The following is a 12184-nucleotide window of genomic DNA, read 5'->3' as shown; positions in this document are numbered from 1 at the left end:
CTGTCAGGAGAAGCTCACCACACTGAGAGTTAGTGAGGAGGGAGGTGTGTGTGTGTGTGTGTGTCACAGGAAGGGTGTGAGTGTGTGTGTGTGAGGCTCTCTCTTTCTCACACACACTTTCCCAAGCTATAGGGTTGAGACTGTCACGGCTCATGTGGTCGACGAGGGCTGTGACAGAGTCCCCTGGGACATGGTGGCGCATGCAGGAGGAGTCTGCAATGCAAACAAACAGGCTTGTTTGAATGGAAAGACATACACATACAAACACACGCAGATCACGTCGGGTGCATTGGCTGATGTAACAATATTTGGATACATCAAGGTGTCATACGGTTAATTGAGTCAATGTGAAAGCATCTCATCCAAGCATTTGCCCTATAGTGATGTCCACACGATAAAGGCGTCAAGGCCGGGGCCACATGAAGACAGAAAGACAAGAATGAAACACACACACACACACACACAGGGTCATTCCTGATGAGGGTGTGTCAGCACAAATCACAGCTGGAAGAAAGACACCAAGACATCGTCGTCATGGAAACACAATTACGTTGCAAATACACTCACATGACCACTGTCAGACAGGTATCCATTCAACAATATATTTCTCTTATTTCTTCCTCTCACGGGCTGAGATGAGGTATCCAAAATATTAGGGACAGCACTGCAAACTACAACCGCATATTGTTAAACAAATACGCGTCTGACAATTTCAATCAAAAGTGGGTGTGATTATGAGACCTGCTCCATGTGTAACGTGCCCTGATATTATACACAATTATTTTTACAATTTCGGATTATGCAAGACATAAAAACAAGGCATCAAATTTAGTAGTGCTGCAATATAGGCTGGGATCTCATTGGCTGGGGTGCATGTGTAGTCGTTTTAAAAAGCAATAGCCAGTGGGAATTGGCCATCCAAACCCAAAAAAGAGCAAGCGTCAAGGTGTTGCAAGCCCTTCTGATGATCTGATGACAGCGCTGGTGTCCCGTTGAGGAACAAAAGCGTCTCTGTTACATGCAGCGCGTGTCGGCCGCGATCGTGTGTCCCTCCGGATCGGGTTTAAGGTGGACTTGTTAGCAAGATGCTAGAGGCCTGCTGGCTACGACTCCGGTCAGATTACTAACAGCCTGAATATTTCATTGACACACACACACACACATACAGACACACAGAGCAGAAGTCAACTCATCAAGTTCAATTATTGTAGTGCTACTGTGCGAATGTCCATTATGTCCACCATTAGAGTTGTTGTTTGTGCTGTGATGATTTTATAGTAATTAGTTGACATTTCCTGGGACTAACTAAGGAAGGAAGATATTTCGTCGTAATTTGAGGTGATTTATTCAAATGTCATGACAATTCATTTTACTTTGTCACCATGACAAAAATGGTCCCATCAGTCTAAACAAAGGCACCTTTATTTATATACGGTAGGGCGTTTCGTACACGAGGTTAATTCAACGGTCCTTTACATGATTCAAATTCATTTCAACTCACTCGGGATGACTGAGTTGAGGGGATTCCAAAAAAGTCTGTTTTGGGTGAGCATTGCTGTGCACCTAAAGGCAGAATCCGTGCAGTTGTGCAAGTGTACCTAATGAAATGTCCATGTGATGTGTATTCACTGGAAACCATTATCACATCACAGTTTTCCAGCTCTATTATTGCTGGCAAGGTGGCAGCAGTTCCCTGCCGTGGAATCATCAACATGTGACCACATCGACTCCCACGTATAGCGCAGTGAGTTGAATTATTCCAAGTGGGACACCAAAACTGTCAGTTTACCGAATTTAAGGGATTAACGCGCATAGCGACGAGTCCATGTTTGACTTGTGACAGACCGACCCAGAGACAAATCCTTATGCCGGGTTGCTACGGAACTGGATTAGCAGCATGTGGGCGCTGACTGTGGTGACTGAAGGGTTGAAGCATCAGATTGTCACTTTTCATTGAAAGTTTTATTGTTAGTCCCCCCCCCACCCCCTCCCCTCTCCCTAAAGCTGTATGGTAGAAACAGTAACCTGGGATGCTACAGCTGTATCAGTGGTGGTCCTATCTTAAATGGCGCCAGGGGGTCGCACATATTGCACATACCAGAAACCGCCATTGTATCACTATTGTGATACGTGACAGCTGGAGTTGAAAGCCTCATCATCTTGAAATGTCCCAAACAATCAGTAATGATGACAATGAAAACATTGCAACAATATAATTAAAGACATCCTAAAGGGACTACGAGTGTAAATGAGAAGTCGTGCTCACTCCAGAATACTGACGTTTTGCATTGTATGCTGATGTCCATCAGTATGTGCCGTAATACGGCGGCATATTAGAGGATATTACAAAAAAATACTGAAGAAATATGAATAAAAGCACATGAAAGAAATAATCAATAATAATCATATCAAAACAAATAATACATTGGAGTTGCAGTGGAGAAAAAGTATTACGGTGACCATCGAAAAGAAAAATGTACAACTTTGTTCTTGTAAATTCATAAAATAGAAAAATAGCATTTTCTAAAAAACTTTTCTAATATATATGGCCAGCACGGTGAAGACTGGTGAGCACATCTGCCTCGCAGTTCTGGGGACCGGGGTTCAAATCCCGGCCCCGCCTGTGTGGAGTTTGCATGTTCTTCCCGTACCTGGGGCGGACACTCCCACTATATATATATATATATATATATATATATATATATATATATATATATATGCTACCCTAACCAGGATATGCGGTGTTGAAAATGGATGGATGGATATATATATATTTATATATAAAGGACTATATATATAATAGGCTGAGAGTGGTCATTTGAAACAAATACATTTTCCCATTAAAAATCCTTGATAGGATTCCCGTATAGGGACGGGCCTGCCTACACAATTGTAGGATTAACACAGTCAACTTTGTAAAGTCGTGATTGTTCGAAACCACTCTGGATTTCTGCTGGCTGTCATGTGTAACGGCTCAGCCGAGCGTCCGCACTCTACAGTCAACTCTTGTCACGTGCAAGGCCTTTACATGTGTGGTCCATATAGCTCCTATTTAAAAAAATCAAATAAATAATAATAATAATTAAAAACAGCAGTGCTCTGTGATGCACACATGGAAAAAAAAAAAAAAGTGTGTGCTCATCAGAGGGGGAAAAAATAGAAGGTGCAAAAAGAAACAAGTTCCAGCAGACTACTGTTCTAACATGTAAATGTGCGGTACTGCAGTTGTAGTAGATATTTTGTTTGAGGTATTATTCGGACGGGTGTGAGGCCATCAACCTTTGACATCTTATAGTCTTTGCAGTTTTTTTTTTTGCAAGCATATTCCCTTGCCCACGGCTCGCCAATTGACATCGGAGCGGCGTTGCAAAATGTTCGCCTGGCAAGACGTTTTCGAAATGGAGATACTCGTTGTAAACACGCCGTTATTAAACATGTTTTCATTGGTCGTTTGTACATGAAGTGGAACCCAAAGAATGATATTATGTTAAAGAGGGAGACTGCTCCTCAACTGCAGACAACAGATTTTCATCAGGCTAAAGCAAGACACTACTGTGCAAGTTCCATAAAAGACAAAACAAACAGGTAGCAAAACTATCTTTTTGAACGACAATTCATTTATAAAGGAATTTTTCATTAAAATTTCAGAAATGTAACATTTCTTTGTTTATGATCCCAATAAAATCTGATCCGCGTTCCACAAACACATACACACACTCCTGCAGCAACTATTGATTCTAAATCAGAATAACATCGACACCAGTTTTAAACTTCAATAAACAAGTAAACATGTCTTTTATTATTGTTATCATAAACAAATTAAAGTACTGTACATACATTTTCTGTTTAAGTGCAAGCTACACTCCAGGTTCATAAAATAAGTAGAGTTCATTTATTTTTGTAAAATGATGATTGGTATAAAAGCAGTTATGAAAAAAGGTTAGAAATACATTTTCTGTGATAATACGAAAATAAAAAATAATTCCTAGTAATCTTGTCACATTTCAGGGTGCATATATTACATTGCTGGACATACACAACGATATTGAAAAGACATTAGAAAGACGATATTATTATTGTGGTTTAGGTGCCACTGTAACATTCGCACGTCTAACATCGTAACGCAGGAGATTTGAAAAGCTCCCTGTTAAGGCTACGATACATTTTAGCGCTCATAAAGTAGAAATTCTGATTTAAAAACTACCACGATTGCATCACTATGTCATGTAAGCATCCTCGAACATAACACATTTTCGTTTAGAATGTCATGAAAGTCAGATAAGCGGCACATTTCATTTACGAGCGTTTGCCGAAAATTTGCAGCCTGCTGAGATCACCTAATAGAATTTTAAGAGGACATATTATGGGAAATACACTTTTTAAGTGCTTGTGGTGTTTAATCGTTGTGTGGACTGCCTGCCCGCCCATCAAGTGCGAAACTACACAACTAAGTAAATCTTTTACGTGCCGGGGTAAAACTACATCGAGGGTTTCAAAATCAAAGCCCAGGGGACACATCCGGCCCATTTATTTTTACTAAACCAAAGAGTCGACCTCATGTTTCTTGCTAAAAAAAAAAATGTTTTGCCAGAAAATCTGTACTGATTTTTCCCCCCCCCCCAACTTCAGCCAATTTTACAAGCATAATTTCTTCTGACAAAAGCAACTCAAAGGCCTGCGATTAAGACTTGGGCCTGACCGATTAATCGGCCAGCCGATTTATTATGCCAATAGTAACCCTATTCAAATCGGCCTATTTTTTTTTTTTTATGCATTTCTTTTTTTATATACAAAAAAAACACATCACAACAAAAGATAAACACAATGGCATTCAAAAAAAATATTACAATTATTGTAAAGTTAAGTAATTACTAAAGGGCAGCCAAATTCAGTAAATTCAGTCAAATGTTCTACCTGTAATTCATCTTTATTGTTGGAGGCGTTAAGTGACCAAAATAGAAATTAGTTTATTTATTACATATTTTTCAAATTAATCACCCGATTAATCGGTTATTGGAATGTCACTCTGCCAAATATTAAAATCGGCCTGAAAGAAAATTCCATATCGGTCAGGCCCTAATTAGGAGACAACGGAATCGTTTTAAATTGTGAAAACAATGCACTATATGTTCCCTTTAAATCTGCACTAGATGTGTATACTAGAAGTAGAAATTGTGCGTAATGGCGTACATGTAGGGACTGCACAATGGAGGCGGTACGGTCCTAGCCCAGCAGCACCCTCTGGAGGCGGTCGGCGGGCACGCTGTTCTCGTCCTCCGACTCGGCGTCGCTCTGCGGGTTGGAGTTGCATGGCGACGTGGTGCACTCGGGCGAGCACAGGTAGTGCATGAGCGGCAGCCGGTACTTGCCGCAGAAGTCCACGAACTTGATGTGGCGCACGCACGAGTCGAAGTAGACGCCTGCCGAAGAGACCAAAAGGTCATGCTGGCAACTGCTCATTTTTTCCTCCGCATGGGAAATCATGCAAATTGAATCAACTGAGTCAAGTTAACGCCTGTGTGGAGTTTGCATGTTCTCCCCCGTACCTGCGTGGGTTTTCTCCGGGCACTCCGGTTTCCTCCCACATCCCAAAAACATGCATGGTGGGTTAATTGACAACTCTAAATTGCCCGTAGGTGTGACGGTGAGTGCGAATGGTTGTTTGTTTGTATGTGCCCTGCGATTGGCTGGCAACCAGTTCAGGGTGTACCCCGCCTCCTGCCCGATGACAACTGGGATAGGCTCCAGCATGAAGCGGTACAGAAAATGGATGGATGGTGAGTCAAGCTGCTGCCATCCAGAAACATACATGCATATACATATACACACATATATAGCACACACCTGTCACCAATTAAAGTGCTTTGATTAACCCCCAATAAAGTTCAGATGTTCTAGTAGGCTTTTCCTGACATACAAAAAACGACTTATTTTAAAGATGAGACAAATGCGGTCACTAGCAATCACTGTCGTGTAAATATTCCGTTCTTCTCTTATTATCATTGTCGACTTAGCCATATTGTACTGAGCAGCAAGAACAGAGTACTGTTTTTAATCACAACAGCACAGCTCAGCTCAGCCTCCCCTCAGTCATCCATATTTTTCAATATTCACTTCATTTTAGTAGTTCGGTTGTGTGAGGGCAACATTTGTTTTCTATGGGCTAGTTGTCTTGAACTAAATCAGCGTGGATCGCGCTTATCTTTGGAGGTTTTCCTGTAAAGACGAGAAACAACTGACCGGCACATTTGGGGTTGGGGCACTTGCTGGCCAGGTTCAAGTACTTGAGCAGGTGGGAGGGCAAGTCTGGCGGCGAGTAGGGGACATTTCTGCTCTTGATGGTGCGCCCGGCCAGCTCCAGCAGCGAGGGGGGGTCGTACATCAGCTCCCTGACAAAGCGCACCACCAGCGGGTTCCCGCGGAGGCTGAGCTCCTGCAGGTGCACCAGGCTCACGATCTCCCGGGGCAGGTACGTGAGCAGGTTGTTGTGGAGGCTCAGCGAGCGCAACGAGCGGAGCCTGAAGTCGGACGAAAAAAAGAGAGGGTGAGGCGAGGTCAACTCAGCGGGATAATGGTGACGAGCTCTTAATTTACCGGGTGAGCTGCGGCGGGACGCTTTGAATGCAGTTGTCACACAGCACCAAGTAGCTCAGGTAGGGCAAGTTGGCAACCTCAGTGGGAATGGCCGAGATGAAGTTGCCACCCAGATACAACATTTCCAGACTACAAGAGGAAAGTCCATAAAGATAGAACAACATCATGAATGAAACATGAAACGGACAACTTCGACACTGACGCTAATGCTTGATAGGGATTTTTTTTTCTAGGTTATTTGGGATCTGAATGATCTCCATTTATAAGCAGATCATTGTCTCTATTTTTATATTACGTATAAAATGATGACTAATGATTTTAAGACTTAAAAAAAAACCTCCCTTTATTTTTATGACAACACTTTTTTGTTTTTAAAAAACTACAGATGTATTATTGTGATTAAACACAGAACTTATTATAATATTAAATACAAAAAAAGATTATCTTTTTTCTCAAATAAAATATGGCTATTCTCCACTTTTTACTTTTTAAAATTACAACCTTTCTAAAAAATGTATTCTCATTTTTTGAAGACCATTTCTGTCATATTTAAAAATTTCATAATATAAATATGAATAGACATGATGGTTATATTACCATTACATTATTGTATTTTGTAAAATGAAATTTGACTAATACTGTATCACTTTTTTACAACTTTATACTTTTATTCCCATTTACAGAAATGAAACGATTCTCGTAATATTATTAATTTTTACTAGACATGGGACTTATTTGTAACATTACAATAACTAAACAACAATACAAAAAAAAAACGGCTTTAATGTTTTATTATAACTGTTCTCGAGGACAAAATATGACTATTCTCATATCACAATTTTTTTTTTAAGCAGATTGACCTGAAATAAACAAAGTCAACCGGTAGGGGGCGCTCATGGTGCAAACATTGATGCTTGTGTCAAAAAGGGCAGGGCAAGAGCTACCTACAGTCCGACTTTATTGCGACTCAACAACTTTCACTCTGTCCAAAAAAAAAATATATATATATAGGGAGCGTATAGCCTGGGCTTTTCAATGAAGTAAAGTCTACCGCATCACATGACGCATCACGGAAAACAATTGCGATAAGACGTGGAGGTCAGATCTCTGAGCAGGTCACTGAAGCGCGCTACTGAATGATAAGACAATAAAACCTTCACGAGTGGAGACATTACACTCTCACCAACCAGTGCTCTGGGTCCTGTCGGGAATTTTAAATGGTATAAATGGGTTAGAATCACAGCAAGGACAAGATATTTGGGGACTTTTTATGGACTTGTCCATCACACAGGTGAAAACATTACGTGCTTAGTAACAGATGCGGTGTCGTTTTATCTAGTCATAAAGTCATTTATAGATTTATGGAAAAGAACAAGTGAAAGTGCCCACTTGGCACTCTATTTCAAAGGGCCCGTATTTGGCTTAACTAACATCTCTTTCTTGTATTTCTGAATGTTCTGAACTCATGTTCCCATGCTGACGTTTTATGGACCAAAATATTTCTTCCTCGACAAGTTGCCATAGCTCAACTTCCCTTAGGTGGTGTCACGTTGTTGTTCTTTGGAGAGCAAACTAGTAACTGAGCAGTGTACTCCAATGAATAAAGTACCAATAACACACAATGGACCACTTCAAGATTGTCATTTTTGGCTGCACTTATTGGTGACAGAGAGTCGCCATGCCTTGCTTTTTAGGCACAGGCCCATGACCCGACTAATGAGGTTTTCGAGATACGAGTCATCGCACAGCCGCTTTCTTGCATTCAGCTGCGAGCAAAAATTGGAGTTACAAGCGCTTGACAAAAAGCAGCAGTTTGAGAACCATTCCAAACTTTATTTCATGCATTTTACAGCACAGAGGCCAGCGCAAAGCCGACTGAGCCCACGATGCGGCGAGGGATCCTGGTTAAAGTAAGCCATTTTAGACGAAAAGGAAGCGTTTTGCAAGAAGCGGTTGTCAAAATGCGCCAGCGACAATGGACTCTCTTTCTTGTGTTGTGAATTTAATCTTGTTGGCTTTTTCGGAGATCTGCTTCCCATTTAGAGTGCAGATGTTTGTGTGTGACTCATTTGGGGGGGGGTAAAAAAAAAAAGAAGTTTTTTAACAACTGTTGTTGACATATTTGAAAAAAGGGGAAGCAAAATCAGATGCTTTTGCACAAAAACATACTTCTGTCTGCCCCAAAATTAAGGAACGGTCTTAAGCAATTGGATATGGTTTATATTGCCACCAAACAAAGACTAAGTAAATTTTGAACAGTATTACACAAACACACACTGTTGTTCGTGGTTACAGATAAACAGTCTGACATTCAAAGAACTTTCCGAGTGTGATGAAACAAAGGTTTCCATGCACTACAGCAGGGATGTGAGAAATGATAAAAACTAAACCTCTCCATTCAAAAGCCACGAAAGTTGTACAGTTCACAAAACCACGCAAATTGTTGTGTAAAAATATGCCTCATAGTTGAGGTCCCTTATGCAAGCGGTCATCATACTTCACTAGACCTTAGTGCAACATACTACATTTCTATTACAAGGTCGTTTACGCACGTATGGGTGTGAAGAATGTTAAAAATGCCCGTTTTTGCCGGCCAGTTAACAAATGTTTCATGATATCATGATGACGGTTTGACTCTGCAACAGATTATTTCTATTTCCATTCGTACCCATCGTGAAAGTACCTCATACGATTCAAACGGCATCACAGAGCAACCTTTTACAAAGCATTATTCTATTTATTACGTCGCGTTCAGTAAAAATTCCTTTTGCGCTTCCACCTCAATGTCGACCATTTCTACAGACAAGTAACTATGCCGCATTCCAGATCCGAGCCTCACAGGGCCACCACATTCTCAGGTTTGCCCTGACTCCTGAAGGATTGTTTGGTCTTGTATAAACTGCATACACAGCCTTGACATCACCCCCATGGACAACATGTACTGTATACATGTAAAATGTCAAATTTGTGTCCTGGGAAACTGGAATGGGTTGCCATGCTGGTGAGGAGTCACTGTGTGGCACCGGACGCAGCAATACCGCTTTTTCTCCCCCCAAGACAGAGTATGAGTAAAAGTACAAGGGGCAGTGTGGTGCATGCATGCAGCTAGCATTGAAAAAAAAAACAAAAACACAAAGAAGAACGGTACAGCAAAGGCGCAGTAACAGTTGTTTTTTCGCAGCGTAGGACGAATATGCCCGCCAGTATTGTTATACGGGGATCTTTCTGTTTCAGTTGCTGCACCGTTTGAATATTTGTTATTTAAAGGTTTATACTGCAATGTTGATGTCATTTGTTTGCCTTTTTATGTCATTTCACAGGACAAACCTGTGTGTTTGCTTAAACACACAGCATGTAATCTTCTTCATTTTGTGTTAGTTTTACTGCAGGCTTCATCAAGCAGCTTGCAGCAAGCACACGCAGCTTCTTTTTGAGGACCTGTTTGCTATTTGCCAAACTGCAAAACACACGCTCAAAAAGTACAGAATAGTGTACTGTAGTACAATAGTAGTTTTAAGAGTACAGACGTACAGCGAGTACCGTGCATCCCTAGTCCTATCTATTGTTTTCTGAGCTTTGATCCATGGATAAGGACATTCACTAAGCTCAGGAAAGTATTTCTCTATTATTGAAATTCCACAACAACGATAAACTTTAAACCCCAGGAAGACTCTCAGGTGTTCACTTTGTACCTCACGTGATGCGTGGGGGAAAAAAATAAAAATAACTAAACCACACTGTGCAGATGACCTAGTGACCATTTGATGAATGGAAGGTCAAAGGGGGGGGGGGGGGGGTGTTCATCGCAGGTGAACTCCACAACCCTTGTCGCCATGACGACCTGGCCCGCTTTTGTGGACCCCTTTGTGACACTGAAAATCCCGAGCTGTCGATGAAGTAGACTCGCATGACCCCGAACGTCGCTTTTGTAGCGCAGGCCTCAACCCCCATGAACCCCACAAAGCGACGACATTATGTCCACATACATCATACTCAACACTTGTGACATATTGCTGGCGACATTATTACGTTTATAAGCGTTGGGTGACCTACCTGGTTAGGTTTTCAATCCCGGCGGGGATACTTTTCAGTCGGTTTCCGCCGAGTGATAGTGACTGAAGACGCCGGAGCTTGGTGCACTGCAGCGGGATCTCCTCGAAGCAGTTCCCGCTGAAGTTCAACACCTCCAGCTGCATGGAGGAGAAGCCCTTGGGCAGTGAGAACTCGTTCAGGCGGTTGTTCTTGGCTATGAGCGTCCTGAGATGAGCTAGCCGCGTGATGTCCTCGCCGATGGCCGACAGGTTGTTGTTGCTGATGTCCAGCAACTTGAGGTTGGCGAAGTGGGTCACCGAAGAGGGCAGCGAGCACAGCCGGTTGTTGTTCAGGTAGAGGTGTTTGGTGTCTCTTTTCTTCTCGTCGCTGACGCAGTACGCGGTGAAAATGTTCAAGTTCGAGTGGGAGAAGTTGAGCGAGTCGTCGCTGCCCACCGCTGCTCCGTCGCCGAGCTCCATTTTGGGGGTGATTCCTTCAACCCTCCCAAAATCCCCCTAAGTCCGAGTAAGGTCAGTGGGGAAGTTGTGACTTGGACGACACCGTCACAACCACGTCTCGCTCGCTCGGTTTTCACTCCTCTGTGCTAACGCCAACATTTAACCGCATCTCGCTGCCCGAAACACACGTTTCGTACGGCAAGACGTCAGCTTCGGTTGCTGCTATGTGGAGCTATATTTATCCTTTATTGCTTGCTCCCGAGTTTTGTGATTGGCCAAGCCTGATTTAAGCTCCACCCAGCTGGCTTTCCATTGGTTTCCCAACCTGTCACGTACATTAGTTTTGTAACACGCTTGCTTCGATTTTTTTTAAAATATGTACATATATATATATATAAATAATTTATAATGCATTCTAGGGCTGTAAAATATGCATTTGCCGAATTTTTATGATGGTCCAGGATGCAAATGTATCCAGCTCTTGTGACATTATGCAAGATTGGACTTCGGTTACACGGTCACGCTAGACTGTGCGGGTTTGAACATGAAGACAGTATATGTATATTGTAGGGGGATACGTCAGTTTCTAAACATACTTTAGATTTGCTCTGTAAAATGATTAGATACTTTTCCCAACAGCATTTGTGCCTTACATTTGGTTCTGTGTTGGAATCTGCTTCCAGATACTGTCTGTCTCTCACATTTAAAAAAAAAAAAATGCATGTTAATAATAACTAGAAGGTGCAATTCCTGGATAAATTGCGTGTGAGTGCTGCAATGCTGATTGAAATCATGCGCTTGAATGAGCTGAACACGTAGAAGTAGGAATGGTGCGAATCGGCTGAGAAATAAGGAAACTGCAGCTACAAATGTAGAATTTGTCTTATTGTGGCTAAAATGCGGGTATTTTAGTGTTGCACAGTGCAGAATGTGGGTAATGTGGAATGGTTTGAATTGGTGATGAAATGTGGAAGCAGGGGGGAAGAAGGCAGAATAGAGTGGAATGGGGGGAGAATGTGGGTGTTTTAACAGTAAAATGTGGGTGAAAATTTGGAATATGGGTAATATGGGAATGTGGGGAATACGGGAATGTGTGTTGA

At 41.9% G+C, this 12184-nt stretch overlaps 1 protein-coding gene across 2 annotated transcripts; it reads right to left on the bottom strand.

Annotated features, from left to right (window-relative positions):
- Positions 1-71: 71 nt before the first annotated feature.
- On the bottom strand, positions 72-11325 carry lrrc58b (leucine rich repeat containing 58b). Of its 2 annotated transcripts, XM_061793039.1 has the most exons (5): positions 10648-11325; positions 6595-6723; positions 6241-6518; positions 5191-5420; positions 72-213 (listed from the first exon to the last, which is right to left on the bottom strand). In XM_061793039.1, exons 1-4 carry the CDS (start codon positions 11103-11105, stop codon positions 5224-5226), a joined length of 1062 nt encoding a protein of 353 aa, XP_061649023.1. In that variant the 5' UTR covers positions 11106-11325; the 3' UTR covers positions 72-213; positions 5191-5223. The 2 variants fall into 2 exon arrangements, with proteins under 2 accessions (XP_061649023.1, XP_061649022.1); XM_061793038.1 differs by lacking the exon at positions 72-213 and having other exon boundaries at positions 3779-5420.
- Between the last annotated feature and the right edge of the window lie 859 nt (positions 11326-12184).

The sequence above is a fragment of the Phyllopteryx taeniolatus genome, chromosome 12, assembly GCF_024500385.1.
Source record: "Phyllopteryx taeniolatus isolate TA_2022b chromosome 12, UOR_Ptae_1.2, whole genome shotgun sequence".
NCBI classification, from domain to species: Eukaryota; Metazoa; Chordata; class Actinopteri; order Syngnathiformes; family Syngnathidae; genus Phyllopteryx; species Phyllopteryx taeniolatus.
The sequence above is the reverse complement of the archived record's forward strand: the minus strand, read 5'-3'. Positions and strand labels throughout refer to the sequence as shown.